The sequence below is a fragment of the Eschrichtius robustus genome, chromosome 3 (assembly GCF_028021215.1).
Source record: "Eschrichtius robustus isolate mEscRob2 chromosome 3, mEscRob2.pri, whole genome shotgun sequence".
In the NCBI taxonomy this organism is placed as follows: domain Eukaryota; kingdom Metazoa; phylum Chordata; class Mammalia; order Artiodactyla; family Eschrichtiidae; genus Eschrichtius; species Eschrichtius robustus.
This window is the reverse complement of record NC_090826.1, coordinates 127132814-127154662: the sequence shown is the minus strand read 5'-3', so window position 1 is coordinate 127154662 and position 21849 is coordinate 127132814. Positions and strand designations below refer to the sequence as shown.

The following is a 21849-nucleotide window of genomic DNA, read 5'->3' as shown; positions in this document are numbered from 1 at the left end:
GAGATCAGTTAAGAGGTTAGTGCAGTCATTAAACGGAGAGATGGTGGTGGCATGTCACGTGGACCAAGGTGACAGATGTGGAGGTAGGTGGTTGGATTCTGGTTATATTTTAAAGGATTTCCTGATAGATTGGACAGGTGGAGAGGAATCAAGAATCGCTGTGTTCTTTGTTTTTGTTATTTACTTTTGGCTTGTGCAATTGAAGGATAAGGAAAAGAGTGGGATTGAACAGATTTATGGGAGACAGTGGAAATTCGAAGTCTGTTTTGGATGTTTTAAATATGAAATGTCTAAGTGGTAGATAGATATGGATGTGGAGTTTAGGGAGGAGGTTGGGCTGGAGGTTAAAATGTAGGAGACATCAGAATACAGGTAGCATTTAAAGCCATGGGACTTGAGGGCCTCAACAAGGGAGTGACAAGAGGTAGAACAGTGACAATGGATAGTACTAGACCCCTCTCTAGTACTTAGGGGTCTGCCAAAGGGGAGAAAATCATCAAAGGAGACTGAAAAGGAGCAGTGGGAAGAAAACCAGGTGATGAAAGCATTCCAGGATGTAGGGATCAATTGTGTCAAATGCTGTTGGGTCAGGTAAGGTGAGGTCTGAGAATTAACCAGGGGACTTGGTAACGTGGAGGTGATTAGGGATTTTCATGAATAACCTTGGTGGAATGAAAGCCTAATTAGTTGTAAGTTTAAGAGGAAATGGAAGAGAAGAAGTAAAGACAGAGAATAAAGACATCTCTTTTGAGGAGTTTTGTTGCAAAGGAAGCAGAGAAAGGGGAACTGTAGACGGGACACGCCCTTTCCAGTTTGCAACCCTCTACCATGCCTTCTTGTCACACCAGGTTTACTTCATTCACTCATTGATTACCTACCAGGACCCTGTAGGTATCTGAGTTTTCACCTGTACCTTACACATTCTCTGAGAACATGTAATCAAAGCATCTGGTACAGGACTACAAGCGGTAGTTGCTGTTACAGATCAAGAAGAGTAATAAGCAAAGGCAGCAATACGATAGAAAGATACTCGTCTAAGGAATGGAACATTTTAATTCTAAAGTGTCATTAACCCCAGAATCACTCAAGTGTATATGCTACTATTTGAACATTTCCTCATCTTCCCGAGATCTTTTTTTTTTTTTTTAATGAATACCAGTGTGGTACACTAACACATCCTATGATCTTTCAATTTTTAAATTCAGTGAAAAGTGAGTATTTACTTTGAGCTATTTGTTTTAGATGCTAAAGGACCTACATGGCTATGCAAGTTAGTTCTTTTCTTCAAATTTATAATTCATGGGGGGCAATTACCAAAATAACCACAACTTTGGAGGAGTACGGTGTACTGATTGGGGTGCGTCAAAGGGGGCTCCTGGGGGCGTAATATTTAAAGTGACCCTTTACACGTTGGTATGGTTCTTTGGGACAGAGGGCTTTGTAGGGAATAGAAATAATAGTAAAAGCTTAGAAGCAGGAAAGCAAATGTCTAAATAGTTTACTGATTAGTGTGGCCATCTTTGTGGCTAGTTCAAATTGCTGGGTGGTTATTTTAATGAACTATGTGCAAAGCAAATAGCACAGCCTGAATCTGGTTATAAAATAAGGTTCATGTGATTTGACTTTAGCACTGTATGTAGTTAATTAGTTTTAACTAACTGTAGCTCTGATTCTTGAATACTAATCTGTTTCTATAAAGATTTCCCAATTTTTAATTGAATTTTACATATTTTAATGAAAAGTTTAAAATTGGACCTGTGTCTCATAAACTGATGCTTTGGGTAAAATAAGAACTTTATATTGATTACTTCCAATATTCAAAATATGTTAAGACATTCTCAGCTTTAATCCTGAGACAGAATGATACATATTGTCATTGCTTTAATACTTCTTTATATGTTCTTTTAAGGCTTAAAACAAGGTTCAGTTAGTCTTTGTAAAAAGCATTTTCAGAAAATTTGAAGAAAAGAATTTATGTTGTGAAACTTCAAAAGTGATTGCATAGTTCTTCTCCTCTCACGTAAATATCCTAGGGGTTTGAGAAGAGCTTGTAACGGAGCAGGACCCTCTGGGGCCTTCCTGAGGCAGACACTTCCCCCATATCCTCTGCTTTAGCTCCTCTCTGAAGTACCTGGATAATAGTATCCTGTGCACATTTCCTGAGTTGTTTTACAGATGTGTAACAAGATTACATGTGCCAAAGTCATTTCTCTCTGCCTTTAGGAAATGGAGTTATTTTTTCCTTCAAGTGGAGTTTGTGGGCCAGCAAACACTGCTAAATTTACCAGTTGTACTACTTGTTGCATTGTTAAGCCCCATGCCATCAGCGAAGGTAAGTGCTGCTGTGTTGAATACAATATAGCCAATACATTTTGCTAATAGGAGCTTATTTTGTTAATGTTTGTTTTTTCTTGATACATTTTATATATAGAAATTAAAGTATAATTTTAATATTTCCACTCATGTTTTCTGAAGGCACATGAATAAATGTGACATAATATGAGGGCAAAATCTATCTGAATCTATATCTTTCTCTTTGTATCTGAGCATTTCTAAAAGGTGTTCCTTGGGTTGCTGATTATGGTCATGCTCGTCCTGTTAACTGGTCTTGATTCCTTGACTTTTACTCTGCCTCCTCTCCTCCCAACCACATAACTGTGATTCACTTAATTCACTTAAACAGCACTCCTAATCTAAAACAATATCTACCATATCTGCAGTATGCCCTTTCTGAGAAAGCTATAGAAACTTCTTTTGGTTCTCTGTATCTGAAACAAAGTTCTTTGACTGATATGTGTGTGTGTGTGTGTGTGTGTGTGTGTGTGTGTGAGTGAGAGAGAGAGAGTTTGTACGTTTTTTCTTCATTTTCCTTCATCTGTTTGTTTTAGTCTGCTCAATGTGTTTTTGTCAGCCATCCCAAATCCTTTGGAAATGAGATGGGGAATAATTTAAAAGATCATCCTTAAAAAACTAGAATATACTAAATAATAGATGAATGAATGGATTTTTAAAAATTTCGTTTTCTAAATATTATATAGGTTTAAATAATTTTTAGTCTTTAAAGATTAAAACTATATTTCATATACCCATATTTGATATATAACAGTAGAGGCATATGAGTTAAAGTATAAGAAATTTTTGTTAAATCTAGTCAGATGGCAGAATACTTTATTTAAACTTTGACATTTCAAGGCATTTTTTCCTTTTTTTTTTAAACCTCAATTTTAGGGCTGCTTTAAAACCATTCTGAAATGTGTAATTAACCCAATTCAGCTTAAAATGTGGTTACAATTAAATATAGTTTGAAGTTTCATGTTGAATTTATGATTAGCTTTACTTGGCCCCCTTTCAATTACTGGTTTATGTTTCTTTTTCTGTAATGATCTGATTTCCTGGTATATTTAATTTCACCTGTGGTCTAGAAAAAGAGATTTTTAAAAGAGGAGTTATGAAGAGAGCAGCTGAAATGGAACAGGGAATGTTATCTTCTATTGATTGTCCACTCCCCCAAAGAAGGCCTGAATGGCTTGTTGATTAAGCAAGACTGAGTTTACTGCCTACTGCAGTAAGGAGATCACACCTGGATGGAGTCTTAGTGGACTTCACAATGGAGAGGTCATGGGCAGATATTGTAGAATTTCAGGTGTGACCTTGAGATATGTAAGGTGGGTCTGTCAATGCAGTGATATGATTGAAATGGGGCAAAATTTATGACATAATAGTTTAGAATTAGTAGAAACAGTGAGGCAAGGATTTTAACCAAGTCTTAAAAGTATGCAACTGTTTGATGAGTGAGTTATTTGCCCAGTTGAGGGAATATTGTGAAAAGGGAACTGTTTGAATAGACTATTGTTGAGATAAATGGACTTTTGGGAGGTTCCTGAAGTGAACAATAAAGTTATTTAATGATTTACAGCTTTATCTTTGTGGGTAATAATTTCTTGGCACAAATGATAATGTCATGTGGATGTAGGCGGCCTTAATTCTTAGTCCTTTAGTTAATTTACATGGATGCGGTGATTCACTTCTGACTTCTAAGAGAGCTAGAAAAAAAGAGCTTAGTTTGTGGAATAGATGGTGGAAGAAAATAATAGGATATACTAGGGTATTTGCAGTCTTTTTACATATGTAGATTGAAATATATTTTGTCATTTGGGGACTCAGGTTTTAAAAGGGAAGAAAAACAAGGTGAATTTTTCTGTTTTTTTTCTAATTTAAAAATTATGCAATGTGTTTGTTTTTGATGTCCTTAGTATTATTTATATGTAGTTAGTTTAATTCCATTGATAAAATGAATTATTTTTACTCTGAAATCAGGCTGTGTAGGTTTGTATTCTGGCTCCGCTACTTACTAGCCATGAGGATATTGGATAAGTTACTTAACCCCTTTGTACCTTGTTTCCTCCTCTATAAGATGAGAATAATTGTATACCTTCTTCACAAGGTAATTGTAAGGTTTAAATGCACTTAATGTAATGGTTAGATGACTAAATGATTAAATGTAGAGATTAATGTCCTAAGCAGTGCCCAGCACTTACTTAAGTGCTACATAAATGTTAGACATTATTGCTATTATGATTACTACTCTATTACTACTACCACTACTACTAATATCATTATCTTTTAATTTTTAACTAAAGGTGAATGACTCCTTAGAAACAAAGCAATAGTTTAAAATACTAACAAAATGCATCATCCATCATCCACAGAAAGAAAGAAAATCGCTATTAGTGTGTAAGGAACAAAATACTTTATTTTTCTTAAAGTCTGGGTCTAACTTAAGCCCATGAAGTAGGATCTTTGCTTCCATCTAGTCGATTCAGCAGCTATCAGCAATTACATATTCTGATTGTCCATTACGGTTGGCACTGGGCAGGAGGTGGTAGCCAAATGTGGGAGAGCTGCTTTTGCACTTGTAATGGCCAAAAAATTAGCCTTTTGAAGTATTAGAACCCTGAAGTTTTGTTGGAAATTTTCCTTTCTTATAACAGATTTCTGCATTAAACGATTTTACTGCATTGTATGATTTTAGTTTCCTCCTCAGTAAAATGAGTCACGATGGTTTAAAAAGTTTCCTCTCAGCCTTTAAACCCAGATATTCTATTATTCTGTGAAACTGTATTGAAAATTCTTATAAAAGAATGTTTTATAAAAGAAAGTCCTAGATCAGGGAATCAGCAGACTATAGCCATTGGGCTAAGTCGGGCATTCTGCCTGGTTTTATAAATAAAGTTTTACTGGAACACAGCCATACTCATTTCTGGATCATCTATGGCTGCTTTTATTGCTACAATAGTAGGGTTGAGTAGTTGTGACAGATACAGTAAAACTTGAAAAGCCTAAAACATTAACTGTCTGACCCTTTACAGAAAAAATTTCCTGACCTCTGTTATAGAGTGTATATTTTTAAATTGGTTCTGCCTAAATTTTAGCATATGTACTTAACTCTAAATTTTATTAATAAAATTTAAACTTGTTCACTCTGTCCAAATTTTTCCAAAGACGAAGACTTTAGAATGCTTTAAGCAGCCACTGAAATCTTCTTTTCCCATCTTCCAAGTTATTGCTGTGAGAATGTTCTTCTTTTTTAATTTTAAATAACTTTATTGATGTATAATTTATATAACATAAAATGCACACATTCTAATTGTACATTTCTGGCACTGTAATACAGTGTCTAAAACTCTTAGAGTTAAGAAGTCCTTCTTAATGGATAAACTTGGTCCTGGTTGATGTCTCCTTGCAGACATTTAGAGGATGAGTAGTTTTGATTGTTAGAATGTTACTGTGTGAAAGCAGGAGGATTGAATAGATTTATTCCAGGCTTAATTGTGTGCCTTTATGATTATAGTTTTTTTTTTTTTAAATCAATGACAAAGCAATGAGAAATCACTGTGTCTTTTATTGTTGGAAGACAGGGCTTGCTCTTCACACCTGACTGGAATAAAGAAACATCTGTTGCTAGGCAGCCAAAGCACTAGCACCTAACAACTGTGATGTGTGCATCAGGAATCTTAGGCTCTCTTCAGAGCCTAGTGAAGTGTAGTACAAGCAAAAGATCTATCTATACTCAAATGTCTGAATTAGAAGAAACAAGAATATAGATAAAAGAATGGCAGAGAGCTCAGTGAAAATCCTACTGTACCTGGCAAGGATGATCATAGTATATAATGTTTGGAATGACTCTTATAATTCTATGGCTTGACACTAATTATGTGGCCTTGAAGACATTTCTTGACCTCCTAAAGCTTCATTTTTTTGATCTGCAAAATGGAGGTGACAGAACCTACGTCATAAATAAGTTAATACATGTGATGCACTTGGAATAATTTGCATAGTAGGTATACGATAAAGTGTTAGCTATTAACAGTAGCAGTCTTAGAGATTATATCACATGACACATTTTTAAAAAACCTGAAGTAGTTGTGTTTTAGTTATCTATTGCTTTATAACAACCATCACCAAACTTAGTTCCTTAAAAATGGTTTCTCACAGTTCTGTGTATTACCTGGGCTCAGTTGGGAATTCTCCTGTGGTATACCTGGGGTCACTTGGGTGGCTTTATTCAGCTGGGAGCTCTGCTGGAACTGAAATGTACAAGATAGTTTCTCATCCTTCAGAGACTTTTTCCACATTGGCATCTCACCATTCAGTAGTCTATCCTAAGCTTCTTTATGGCATGGTTGCTGGCTTCCAAAAGGAGCATTCCAAGATAATCTTCAGTGTGCAAGTGCTAATCAAGCCTCTGCTTGCATCATGCCTTAATGCCCCCATGGCTAAGTCTAGTCATGTGGCCAAATCATTATGAGAGGAATTACACAAAGGCATGAATACCAGGGATCATGATTCACTGGGGACCGCCAATGTAGCAGTTTCCCTCAAGTGGTATAAAGCATCCTAAGACCTTAACATGGTAGGAATGTGGTACTCGAACCCAAACCAGTGGTGGTGTGTAATTGGTATGCTAGACAGTGCTTCTCAAACTTTAGTGTGCGCCAGAACCACTTGGGGGACTTTTAAAATGCATATATCTGGGCCCTAACTTCAGAACTTAGTTTAGTAAGTCTGGGCTAGAGCCCAGAAATAAGCATTTAAATAGTCTCCCCAGGTTGTCCTGATGAACACCTAATGTCCAGTTTGAAAACCATTTATCAGAAATTTTGCAGACAGGGAACACCCTGCATTTCCTCTGGTGATCTGCCTTTATCAGAAGCTGGCCTTAGGAAATTTTATACCAAGTGGAAGATTCCTAGCTTGTTCTCTGTGGCAGGTTAATAGCAACCATGGGTAAGGTTAAGGAAGAGTCACCGTTTGGTTTTCAGTTATTCGTGTGACTCTACGGGGGTAGTTCCCTGTGCTAGATTTCAGGTTGGTGAGAATTTCTTGGAGTGATGGAAAATTTGGGTATCCAGGGCACTCTGCTTTACCAAAGTAGCATCTCAAATACTTGTTTATTTCTATTTAGCAGTTGTTTAACAAAAATAACAGAAAAGTTTATCTGTGGCTAGGCAGTCCTTAGATTGACATTTCTCTCTAGTGAGATTAGAATGAAACCCATTTTCATTGAAAGAGCGCTAGAAGAAGTGTAACATTAAGGAAAGTGACTTCTAAGATCTCTCAGAAGTCTTAGTGTAGTTGTAAGCTTTCATAACTTTAGGACTATAAATGCAACAAACTTAATAAATATCATTTACAAAATTAATTTAAATTTCTTTTATAGTTATTCCATTTTTTGTATTTTGAATAATAAAGTTTATGTTTTGCTAAATATTTAAAAAAGAAATTTATATAATTAAATTTCAAATCATATTTTATTATACATTTGTAGCATTTATACTTCTAAGTTACTGCACTAAGACTTGTGGGACATCCTGTATGTATATTACTTGAGGGATGATGTTTATTGGCAGGGGGATTATTTTATTTGAAAATAAGTTGGAAACTTCATTTTCCCATTCCTTTTTTCCAACTTTTTTGTATATTAGGATTCAGGAGTCACCTTTAAGGGAATGATGTTATTGAAGCAACTTGACACATTTGCCTTTGAGATATTGATCTGTTGACCTGTTAGATTCTAGATATGCACAGAGTCTTTGAGGAGAAACAGGATCAATGCAAGGTTAAATGCAGAACTTGGATGACAAAATACCACTCCCCTTGCCTATTTTTCACATATATGACTGTTAGAGGACCATGTAATTTTAGATGTCATAACTAATGCTGAGCATAGCTAGAAATGGTCTAGACTTGAGGAAAACCTGTCTCAAAGAGTTTGCAAAGACAGTGTGTTCCCATTCTTCTGCCTTGGAGGAATCTCTGGTACTGGTTTATGTGTCTCCTCCTAACTCCTCCTCTGCAGAAATGCCCATGTAATTGCACAATGACAGAAGGAAGACAGGACTTGCTCCCACTAGGCTGTGGTTCTGCTCTTCCTGCTGATTCCTTCCTCCAGCCCAGGAGCTGGACCCATCTCTGTGGAGCTGGGGTCCAGGGATTCAGGCCACATCGTGTTACTTTATCAGGAAATATTTTAAAAATGAAAAGCCACATGATCTTGTGTGGTAAGACTTTGAAAGGTGATTCATGTTACATGACGGATTATAGATGCTGAAATTCTGACAGTATGATTACAGTTGATTCTTATGAGGAAGAAAAAAGGCACATATCTAAAGAAAAGATAGTACCTTACAAAGGTGGAAAGCGTGGGTTTCCAAATGACATGTTAAAAGACAGGAGCAGTAGATACTTATGAAAAAATGCTGAAGGCACATGATCGCTGTAATTACTTTTTGAGTTGTTTAATAAATAGTACCCTGCTTTTCTACATATTCGCACATCTTTCCTACTCTAGAAAGTCTGTGGTTCAAAGGTCTTGCTTGTTTTGGTGGTTAGTTCATTTGTAACCTATTACCACCTTACATCGACTATACCTCTGTGTACGGTGGCTTGTGTGTGCAAGTGGGAAGTTATTTCTCCACAGCCATTTTCATGGTGATCATCATGGAATAGCTTAGTTATCAAAGGACTGGTTTGCAATGTCTCTTCAGGGTAATCTTAAGGATATTTTTTCATTATTGAAGTATAGTTGATTTACAGTGTTGTGTTAGTTTCTGGTGTACAGCAAAGTGATTCAGTTTTATGTATATATATACATATATATATATATGTATGTGTGTGTATATATATATATATATATATATATATATATATATAAAATTAAGGATTTTAGTTTAAGCAGATTGGAGAGAGCTCAGATGTGCTTGAAGTGTATCTTGAGATTTTTGGTATTGATTTATGCCCAGATTCTCTACTCTTTATTTTTATTCTTTAGAGTATCCTGGATTTGAGGGCAGGCAAACTTTAAGCCAAATCTTACTTAAGCATTAGGCTGAGTCAGAAGATGAAATTTCCAGTATGAGTTTTATGGTGTTTGGCTTTGTATGATGATAGTTTTCACTTAACCTGATTGCTATTAGTTAATGTGATTCAAAACACATGCCTCAAATTCTTAACAAGTATAGTGTGAGGATAAATTGGGTAATATATATAAAACCAATTTGAGATCTTTAGGAAAAGTCATCACTCTAAGGAAAAGTTCTTACATTGATACATAATTAAAGTTGAATGTTTTCTTTAGGAACTGTGTTCTTTAGGCATTGAAAATACCAGAATGCTCCTTTTAAGGAATAGACATCAAAGAGATACAGAGGTGGGTCATGCTGAGTTTTAGCCAGGAATTTGTCTTGTTAACGTTTATTGGAATTTCTCTTGTATTAACAGAAGTAATATGCATTACAAAAAATATAGGAATACAGAAAAATGTTTGTTTTAAAAATCACTTCTACCATTCAGAGATTCTGTTTACAATGTGGCATGTTCTTCCTTCTCTGTCAAACAGCTGAACACAACAATATGGATGAATTTCACAATCTTGAAGTTGAACAAAATAAGACATAGAAAGTTAGAAGCCATATGATGCTATTCATAAGTTCAAATATAGGCAAAAGTCAACTATGTTTTTCAAGAATGCATATGTAGGTAGTAAAGAAAAAAGAAGTACATGGAAAAGGTTATCCCAAAGTCAGGTAGTCTCTGAGAGGAGAGAGGGTGATGATTGGAGAGGCACACCCAGAGGGCTTCTAGGGTCCTGGCAGTGTTCTGATTTTTTTTTTTTTGACCTGAGTGGCGGTTACCATATATGTTCACTTTAATATTATAAAACAGAGCATATCTGTTATATATTTTACCATAAAACATATACATTTTATATTTTACAGTAAATATTTAGAAATTAGGCAAGGCATAGAATAGATGGTATAGTATGTTCTTATTTCCTTAAAAACAAAAAGGCCATATCCATATATTTGTACATATGTTGAATATTTCTAGAAGAATATATAAGAAATTACTGACAGTGATTTCCCCTAAGAAGAAAGACTGAGATTCTGGGATGGGAGGGAGATTTACTTTCACCATATACCCTTTTACTTCCATTTTGCATGTTTTCCAATGAGGAATGCTCTTAAAAATGATGTGAGACAGGGTAGGGGAAATTAAGACCAAAAAGTCAAAACTTGAGAATTTAATACCTTTATGACTTCCTTTTTAAGATGATGCAGGTTTGGAGTAGAGGGATTAAGGAAGAATTGAACTGAAAATTAAAATCATAAGCTTTTCAGATAACATTCCCCTTTTTCATGGCCAGGAGGATGGTTATTGTGATATTCTGTTGTCCTCAGAGATCTTGCTCCCGGTCATGGTTCTCGAACTTTAGTGAGCATCCAGATCACTGGATCCGAATTGTTAAAATACAGATTCCTGGGCTATTCAGAGTGTCTGACTCGGTACATCTGCATTTCTAGTAAGTTCCCAGCTCAGGACAATGCTGCTTATGCAGGGATCACATTTTGAGGACCACTAGATGGCAAAGCTTCCCCCTACATAAGGACATGCTGGAAAATAGAACAAAAATGGAGGCCCATACCCAGTGCATATAGTATGTGCTTCCAGCAGACAAGGAGTAAGAGTTATATAAAATTTGTGGCCCATGTTGTGGCATTACGTCTGTTTTTAAGCCTGTGAGTGGCAATGTAGGTCTTGCCAGCTGAGGAAATCAGAGCCATTTAAAATCAACAGAAGAAACCATGTTCTTGTAGTAAGATGTCTAAATTTGTGATCTCCTTAACTGTGACTTTGGATAACTGGAATAAAGAAAATAAATGTTCATAATTTTGAAAATTGTGCAAAAGACAAGCTTTGAGAACCTTTTTCTTTATATGTCTTAAAAAAAAGATACAAAACAACAGAGCTAATTTTAAGAAAGGGAAAAGATTTACTTTGTTTTGTTCACATTAGAGTTTATGGATCCATGGTTTTGATTTACTTTTTCAGTCTTTTTCATTGTGCTTGCCTATAAAAGTAACAGATTTCCATTGATGAGTTATAACATGTATAGCACTTGTATAATTCATGAAAATCTCCTGCAAACATAAAGTCAACTGCCAGTGGGACTTGTGCTTACTCCACCCTCCAGAAGAGGGGCTGGCCTATTTTAAGATTAGGAAGGATCTCCCCCTACCTAGAAGCTGGCAGTATCCTGTGCTGTAAAAACATAACATTGCTTTGTGATTGTGTGATTAACTTGTTTTCCGTGGTAACCTGGCATTAACTTTGGACTTCTGATGACCTATTTGCCTAATACTAAATTTTCAGTTTCTCCCCTGTCAACCTGGTTTTTCTTGGACTGTCCTTGTTTTAAAATTGTGCTCTTATTTTAGCCATGCTAGCTGTTCTTGGCTTCCTTTGCTATGCTGAGCCCATCCTTGTCTTCCCAGTAAGGAGGGGTTATTGATGGCCTTTTCCTGGAGATTTTAGATCCTGTGGGTCTTCTCTGTTGCTCCTGTGTTGGTGTGGAGCCTGCCTTTACTATTTTCTACTCACTTAATTACGTTATGATGAATTTTAATATACCAAGTTACCATATTGTGGGTACATCTGTAAAGCTATATTGGTTACTCTTTTTATTGCTTTGTAAGGAATTACAGATTGTGGTTGTTAGGACATTGGTAAGGGAAATGTGCATTTTAGATCTGGGTGTATGGTGCAAGTGCAGAATCAGAAATGCTATTAGATGAATTAGGTCTATATTTTATAAGCCTACTTGCTACTGGAATAAATTATGATCAGCTAATGAATTAATTTGAGATCCTTTAAGACTTAAGTGCCTTACTAGCTCTCAATTTAACAATTCTGCTGAATCCAAACTCTCATCTGCAATTGATTTAATGTGATTCTACAATATTTTTGCTTACTAGCCAGCAAAAAATAATAACAGACGTTTGAAGCCAAACTGATCTGTGGGTTTATCTTTTCATTGGATTAAAAATTACTGGAAGATTGTCAGTGAAGTGGTATTGCCTAGTAACATATTGCTGTCTAGGAAACAGAAAGCTTTTCCACCTGGCTTTTATGCCTAAATTGATTTGTTATGCATGTTTGCTAGGATTAGTACTAAATTCCTTCTGTTGAATTCAGTAATGTTTGTGATTTCTTTTGTATTTTGGCGTTGAAAATTAAACTCTTAAACTCTTATAATTTCTAGCTTTAACTTGGCTTTACACTAATTACATTTTAAGGAAACACCAGCCCTATTTTTTAGTTAAAATGTCTTTTATTTCATTAGATTTAAATTTTAAAAGAAATCAGATTTCTCCAATTTGATTTAAATTGGTTATTAATATTAAACACATCTGTTTATGTATCAGTTTTGTTAGTTCATGCATTCTTGGCTGTATCAAGATTAAAACTTTTCTTTCACAGATCCTACCCAAGTAAAATGCAAGATTTCTTTTTGACACTTTTTTATCCGCCAGTTTTATATCTCACCCACCCCTATATTAGTATCAGTATTGTGGAGCGTATCATCCAGGTTGTGATGAGTTGTCTTGTACAACAGACTGGCTGCTTTTTTTTTTTTTAATTGGAGTACAGTTGATTTACAATGTTGTGTTAGTTTCACGTGTACAGCAAAGTGAATCAGCCATACATATACATATATCCACTTTCTTCTAGACTCCATTCCCATATAGGTCACTACAGAGAGCCAAATAAAGTTCCCTGTGTTATACAGTAGGTTCTCATTAGTTATCTTTTATATATAGTGGTGTGTATATGTCAATCCCAATCTCCCAATTTATGTCTCCCCTCTTTCCCCCTTGGTAGCCATTAGTTTATTTTCTACATCTGTGACTCAATTTCTGTTTTGTACATAAGTTCGTTTGTACCATTTTTTAAGATTCCACGTATAAGTGATATCATATGATATTTGTCTTCCTCTGACTTCTCTGACAATCTCTAGGTCCATCCATGTTGCTGCAAATGACATTATTTTATTATATATGTACCACATCTTCTTTATCCATTCCTCTGTTGATAGACATAGTCCATGTCTTGGCTATTGTAAATAGTGCTGCAATGAACATTGGGGTGCGTGTATCTTTTTGAATTATGGTTTTCTCCAGGTATATGCCCAGGAGTGGGATTGCTGGATCATATGGTAGCTCTATTTTTAGTTTTTTAAGGAACCTCCATACTGTTCTCCACAGTGGCTGTACCAATTTACATTCCCATCAATATCACCTCTCACCAGTCAGAATGCCATCATCAAAAAATCTACAAACAATAAATGCTGGAGAGGGTGTGGAGAAAAGGGAACTCTCCTACACTGGCTGCTTCTTTAATGTTGAGTTTTGTAAGTTGTTTTGCTCACCAAAATGTCCTTTTCATGGGCACTCATTTCTGTGAATAAGATCTTGTTTTCGTCTGTTTATACCTTATTATTGCAAGGAGTAAGTTTAACATTCATAGTAAAGGTGTTTTTCAGGTTTTTCCACAGTATAAGGGTGGGTTCATTGGCTGCAAGGTTGCTTTCAAGTGTACAGTTTACTGTAGAGTATAGACATTATAATATCAAGGGAAGATATCACAACTCCAGGAAAGACCTTAACATCAGAATAAGTTATTTCTACAGAAAATATTTTTTGGTGGCAAAATTGAAACTACTAGATTATTAAACGTGAAAACCAATTTTGTCATAATTTTGAAGAATATTGTCCATTTACCTTGTTAACAACTTAACTTTGCTCTTAACTATTTTATCTCTATAAAACAGTCTTCTAGAACTACTAACGAATAGTAAAATGATCAATTGTTTCCTTTCTTTTTTCCTTCAAATTTGTTAAGCTTCAGAATGGTAAGAAGGAAGGAAACCTTAAATTGAAAAATCAGTAAGTTGGGTGATGATCTTCTGAACAATCCAAAATTTACTAGATATAAATTCTATATTCTTCTGTTACTGGTTTTACATTATATATTCAGAAGATCAAAAAACATAAGTAACACACATAAATAAATGTATTTTTTCTATATTGTAGGAGAGGCAAACTCTTACCCTCCTAGTTTTTTTGGCTGGGCATGAGAATTAAATTGACATGAGACAGATAGATCAACAGGAGAAGAGCATACAAACTTATGGAATACAAGTTTTACATGATACAGGAGCCTTCATAAGGAAATGAAGACCCAAAGAAATAGAGAAAACCTACTTGCTTTTATATTAGGTTGAAAACAAAAGAGAGACAATTGTGCCTATTGTGGAGAAGTGACTAAACTATGTGGGGAGGTTAAAGGAAGATAAGAATTATTTTAACAAGGTCTGTTTGTATAGAATTCTCTTGATCTCAACTTCTTATCCTTAGTGATGAGAATGCTGCTTTTCTTCTGGCATAGGGAGGACAACTTTCTTATGGGAATTTTATCTCACTTTTAAGAGAAGGAAGGAAGGTCAGTGTTTTTCTTGTATTCGCTGTCTTTAAAGTGCCTTAAGTCAAAATAGTATACCAGAGCAACATATTTTGGGGTGGTATGTTCTGAACTCTTTAATATACATGAATTATTTAATTGAATGATCTATACAAACCAATTAAATATTTTGCCTATTTTATTGTAATCTAACAATCTCAGATCATCAGGGGCAAGCAGAACTGTGTTTAAAATTCAGTTCTGTTACTTACTAGCTATTTGGGCATGTTGTTTAACCTTTTAGTAGAGAAGGTAAACATCTATAAAATGAACATTATAATAGTACTTTCTTCATAGGGCTCTTCAGAGGATTGCAGGAATAAAATGACTAGCATGTACAATACACATGAGAGAGAAGACTAGCTGTTCTTCCTAAATTTGTTCTTCTACAGTGTAGGAGTGGTTTTGTTGTTGTTGTTTTGTTTTTGTTTTTGTAGATGCTCTTTATGAAGTTCAGGAAGTTCCCATCTATTCCTGTTTTCTTCTAAGAGTTTTGATCATGAATGGGTGTTGAATTTTTTTGAATGTTTTTTCTGCATCAATTGATATGATTGTGTGATTTTTCTTCCTTAGCCTTTTAATATAGCAGATGACATTGATATATTTTTTTTCAACAACACTTGTTGTCCAAAAGAACTATAGTTCTTTTTATATATTGCTGAGTTCTATTTGCTAACATTTTGTTAAGGATTTTGCATCTGTATTCATGAGGGTTATTGATGTGTGTTTTATTTTTGTACTCTGATTTTGATATTAAGGTAATACTAGTTTTTTAAAATGAATTGGAATTATCCTATTTATATAAATTTATATTGCACTTTTTAAACCTAACATTGTATTTTGAATTTTTTCTGCACAATTAGATAAACTTTGAAAACATAATTTTAAAGTCTGAATAATAGTCAGTTATAGGAATATACTTTTATCTTTTTCTTGTTTTATTATTTATAATTAAAAATTTTATTATTAATAATTCTGTGGTTAACATTTTCCTATATAAATCCTTGTGAACACCTAAGTTATCCCTAGAATAATTTCAAGAAATTCTTACATCAAATAAAAACATTTTAAAGTTTTTAATAAATCCCAATTTATCCTCCAGAAAGAGGATAACAATTAAATATTTCCACAGCTGCATGTCTATGAGACTATCTGCTTCATTATATTCTTTTTTTAAAAATAAATTTATTTTTTAATTTATTTTTGGCTGCATTGGGTCTTCATTGCTGTGCGTGGGCTTTTTCTAGTTGCAGTGAGCGGGGGCTACTCTTTGTTGCAGTGCACGGCGTCTCATTGTGGTGGCTTCTCTTGTTGCGGAGCAGGGGCTCTAGGCACGTGGGCTTCAGTAGTTGTGGCATGTGGCCTCAGTAGCTGTGGCACATGGGCTTTGTTGCTCCGTGGCATGTGGGATCTTCCCAGACTAGGGATCGAACCCATGTCCCTTGCATTGGCAGGCGGATTCTTAACCACAGTGCCACCAGGGAAGTCCCTGCTTCATTATATTCTAACTTCCAAATACTATTGTTTGATTTAGTATGGTTTATTCTGATATTCTTATTATATGGTATTTATTCTTATTATATGGTTTTTATTCTTGTGCCACTCAACACTGTCCCAATCATTCTTTAGGAGAGTATTTGTAAATCTCCAAGATTTTGAATTTTGCTGTTAACCTTTATGGAAATTTTCTCATTTTATTATATGTTGGTCAAATTATATGGCCAATATAATTTCTACTTATTGTAGTTATGTTGATGGTATGTTTAGAATGTGCTTAATTTTTTAAAAACTGCAGTATTCTCATTAATATTTTTATTGAGTCTGTAAGAACTTGAGATGGTATTTTTTGATTTCTCTTTTACTTCTAATATTCTTTTTCTTTATAAATGTTATGTGATGCATTTTATGTATATAGACTTGTGATATTCTAGTTTTAACTTATTTATTTATTTATTTATTTATTTATTTATTTTTGGCTGCTTTGGTTCTTCGTTGCTGTGCGTGGCGAGCGGGGGTTACTCTTTGTTGAGGTGCACAGGCTTCTCATTGCGATGGCTTCTCTTGTTGTGCAGCACGGGCTCTAGGCGCGCAGGCTTCAGTAGTTGTGGCACCTGGGCTCAGTAGTTGTGGCTTGTGGGCTCTAGAGTGCAGGCTCAATAGTGGTGGCACACGGGCTTAGTTGCTCCATGGCATGTGGGGTCTTCCTGGACCAGGGCTCGAACCCGTGTCCCCTGCATTGGCAGGCGGATTCTTAACCACTGTGCCACCAGGGAAGCCCTAGTTTTAACTTTTTTTTTGTTAATTTTATTAATTAATTAATTAATTTATTTATTTTTGGCTGTGTTGGGTCCTCATTGCTGGCTCTAGAGCACAGGCTCAGTAGACGTGGCACACGGGCTTAGTTGCTCTGCGGCATGTGGGATCTTCCCAGACCAGGGCTCGAACCCGTGTCCCCTGCATTGGCAGGCGGATTCTTAACCACTGCGCCACCAGGGAAGCCCCCCCCTAGTTTTAACTTTTTTATCCTAAGAACTTTTTCTCCTAATTTTCATTTTGTCCATTGGTAACATTACTATGCCTTTGGTGTTTTGGTTTTGCTTGCTATATCATTATCATTAAATTTTCACCTTTAATTAATTTTACTTTCTATGTCATATAAATAGAACATAAATAGAACATAGTTGGGCTTTAGCATTTCACTCAAACTGAGACTATATATATATATATTTTTTTTAATTTTATTGGAGTATAGTTGATTTACAATGTTGTATTAGTTTCAAGCGTACAGCAGAGTGAATCAGTTATACATATACATGTATCCACTCTGTTTTAGATTCTTTTCCCATGTAGGCCATTACAGAGTATTGAGTAGAGTTCCTTGTGCTATACAGTAGGTTATTAGTTATATATTTTAAAAAATTTTTTGGCCATGCTGCAAAGCATGTGGGATCTTAGTTCCCTGACCCAGGGATCAAAGCTGTGCCCCCTGCAGTGGAAGTGCGGAGTCTTAACCACTGGACCGCCAGGGAAGTTCCTAGTTATCTATTTTATATATAGTACTATATATAAAATAGAGACTATCTTTAAATGGGGGTTTATCAACTGATTGATCCTACATTTGCCATCTTATTTTTTGATTTTGATTTTTTATTTCAAAAAAATTTTTTACATCTTTGTGCATATGTGCCAGTGTTTCTTGTTTTTGTTTTTTTATTTTCTTAATTATTATTATTTATTTTATTTATTTTATTTTTGACTGCATTGGGTCTTTGTTGCCATGCGCGGGCTTTCTCTAGTTAACGGCAAGCCGGGGCTACTCTTTGTTGCGGCGTGCGGGCTTCTCATTGTGGTGGCTTCTCTTGTTGCGGAGCACGGGCTCTAGGCATGTGGGCTTCAGTAGTTGTGGCACACGGGCTCAGTAGTTGTGGCTCATGGGTTCTAGAGCGCAGGCTCAGTAGTTGTGGTACATGGGCTTAGTTGCTCCGCGGCATGTGGGATCTTCCTGGACCAGGGCTCGAACCCGTGTCCCCTGCATTGGCAGGCGGATTCTCAACCACTGGACCACCAGGGAAGTCCCTATTTCAAAAATCTGATGTAATATATAATATAAAGTGTTACCTTGTCATTTTTCCCCTTAGAGGGGTTTTTACAGGCAAACTTTCTGTTTCAAATTCTGCTTAAAGTTTTACATATTCCTTATGAATCCACAGAAATTGTTTCACTGATGCACATGCTCATCTACTAAGACAGGGCTCGAGCGCTCTACAAAGTTCACCTCAAATATTTCTAGGAGTTTGTAGTGGGAGAGAGAGGCCTTGCTTTGTCAAGTGCTGTGTAAGGACCTCCTTCTTCCTTCTTTTCTTGCTCTGCTTCCCCTAATTTGTATCGCGATGTTTGCCAGGCACTGCTGGCTTAGACAACAGTGGCTTTCCTTCTCCTGAGAACCGGTGGGTTTGCCAGGCCCTGTTGTGCCTATAGCTGGGTATTGCCCTGACCCTGTTATCTGCTTCTCATCCGTCATTGCAGCCATCTCATTTGGTGTGACCTGGGCACTAGCATTAGCCTTCTTGCGGTGTACCGGTGACACAATATTCTCTTTGAAACGAGACATATAAAATGCTTGCATTTTAACAGTATGGCTAAAAATTTAATTCATGCTCATTCTATAAGCAAAGCTATGCATCCTAACTCAGGCTATTCTTGGCTCTAGTACTACTCTACTGCTGCTATCATTAGCTAATAGTGCTGCTGTGTGCCCCTGGCTGTTCTAAGAATTTTACATATACAGACACATTACATCTTCATAAAAACCCTATGAGGTAAGTATTACCATCTTTTACAAACGAGGAAAGAAACTGAGACCATAGAGAGGTTAGGCTGAGATAGGCAAAGGAGAAGGCTCTTCAGACTGGATTATTTACCAGCCCTTACATCTGTGGCCTGGAGAGTAAATTGACACACTTGATCCCTGGCCAAATATATCATATGTAGTCATTGTTGATGGTCTTCCTCTCTGTGCCACACTGTGAGAGGTTTTACTCCTCTTTGGCAGCTGTAAAGAAAGAGAGAACAACTCCTTTTCAACTCTAGGTTATTATGAGCAATATAATCCTATTTCAACTCATAAGGGCTGCCTTTCAGTCTAAGTGGCCTTCTTTGCAGGGATGACGATAGGTAACAGAGCCAAATCAAGGCAGATCTGTTAACATTGATTCATTTACCCTGACCAGATACAGGTAAGAGGGAGAAAAAAATGGATTCTCAAAAATATATACTGTACTTCAATTTATGTATTTATTTAAAACTGGAAAAAAATCCCATCTTTTTATTTCCATCTTAAATTCAAGACAGATTTTCACAGTAACTCTTGGGAGAAGCTTTTCCCAATCCCCAAGACTCTCATAATGTTGCTGCATTCATACCTAAAAAAGCCTTAGACATTATATTAGCACCTCATTATACCTGCTTGGGTGACCTAGGGTACCTTATGTGGTACCTGTGCATCCATCCTGGAGCATATAAGCCTGGTGCCCATTTGTTTTCTTCCAAGTGGTGCAAACCATGTGATGTTATGTGATTTAAATTGTGTGAAAACCTTTACTGTCCTTTTTATCTTATTGATACCAGTGAGTGTTAAAAAAGTGCCTGTTTCATTCCATTGCCTTGCAATTTTGTTTCCATTATTTGGTGCAAGTTTATTTTTATTTAAAATGTTAAGTCTGCTATTTCTAAAAATACTGTTTGAACTTCAATGTACCTGAATATTTTATTGTCAGTTACTTTTCTTCCACTCTCCAATCATGATCATTTTATGAAGTTTATAGACAGAAAGAGAGATCTTCTAATCCCAGTTTTTGATCATTTGGCTATGCATAGGATTTTTTTCTGGGATATTTGCTGATTGTAATTCTTTTATCAGAATCAACACCCATCAGAATACCACAGCTTTCAAAAAGTACTGTTTCTTCTTTCTCCACCCTTTCTTCTACAACCTTTCTTTCTCAGGGTACAGTGTGTCACCTCCTATATGAAAAATCCTACATGAAAAGGGGGGCTTAATGAGGACACTGTTGGTACAACTGATTGAAACCCAACTTGAATTCCCTATTTGTCTCACTTTAAGGCTGGAAGAAGAATAGGGGTCGAGCTAGGCTTAGGGAGACTTGTTCAACATCCTTGTTCTCTCTGGCTTTCATATGTGCTTCTCCTTGACTATCAATTTCATGCTCGCAGATTAGCTTTTCACAGCACTTTGAGAGAGAGGTTGGGTTTCCAGCAATGCAAGGTTCATATACTTAGAAACACACTGGAAATAACTTTTTTTTTGTTTTTTTCCCCCTGTTCTAGCTAAAAAAATTCCAGGGAAGGACTCTGATTGGCTTGTGTCAATTCTAGGCCCATTCCTGGGGGAATTATTTTGCCTAGGGAGCAGAGTGCTATGATTGACATTGTTTAGGTCTGGTGTCCACCTTTTGACCATTGGCTGAGGCCCATGGTTATAGGGTCACGTAAGAAGATGGCAACTCCCTTTCCAGTCAAATGGTTTAGTTTTCCTAAAAGAGAATGAGAGCTCCTAATTCCAGAAGAAGCAAGAGGTTTTAGAAAGACAAAGTAATCAATGTCTGATATTGATGATTGGATACAGGGTGGCCACTTATTAAAAAGGCTTTAGAACAATTCAGGTAAAAGGTATCAGGATATGAACTGAGTATGTGAAAGCGTGGAGATGGAGAGGTGATTTGACATTCAAAACACTTAGGTAGCATTCATGGAATTCTAAGCAAACTATTAAAAAACAAATTAACTATGCAAACACCAGCCCAATAAAATAAGCCATCTGCTTTGTTCGACCCTTTTGAACATGTTTGCTGTGGGGCATGCAATTTTACTTTTTCTTTTGCTACTTCATTTACATAGTTATTGTCATTTGTTCAGTCACCTGAACGTTTTTTGTCTAGAACAAAGTAAAGGATTATGGTTATTGACACTTTGTCATTTCAAGCTGTTAAACACAGAACAGGTTTCTTAAATGCCTCTCTGTCCTGCCTCTGCACATAACCAACTGAATATAAAAGAAGCAGTATCCTTGACTCAGGTCTGACTGTTCTTGGCACAATGTCAGTGCTGCTTGGACTATAAATGTTATTGGTTTATTTGTGAATAGAATTATTCTGTTCAAATGTTACATCCCACAAGGCATAGTTTAATATGAGTATAGATTTAGAATAGATATAGATTGTAGATTTCTCTTTGCGTTGGTTAATGCATAGGGCTAAATACTACTTTCATATCTAGATCAGGATTCTTTTTTTTTTTTAGATCAGGATTCTTATGTAATCATGTAAAATACTTTCTTTATTATAATAAATAAGACCTCTTTTAGGCATCCTTGAGATCAAATCTCATAAGTACTAAGAATTTATTTGCCTTTTAAAATATGTTGACATTTGGACTGATGGTGAAGAAGCAATGGTGGGTAAAACTGCTGGT

General features: G+C 35.9%; 1 protein-coding gene across 3 annotated transcripts in view; it reads left to right on the top strand.

Annotated features, from left to right (window-relative positions):
* Window positions 1–21849, top strand: part of NME7 (NME/NM23 family member 7) — a 243231-nt gene that overhangs the window by 65017 nt on the left and 156365 nt on the right. For all 3 annotated transcript variants that reach the window (XM_068541210.1, XM_068541209.1, XM_068541212.1), the window contains one exon: window positions 2224–2332. In XM_068541210.1, coding sequence (XP_068397311.1) covers window positions 2224–2332 — 109 coding nt within the window. The remainder of the gene's footprint in view (window positions 1–2223; window positions 2333–21849) is intronic.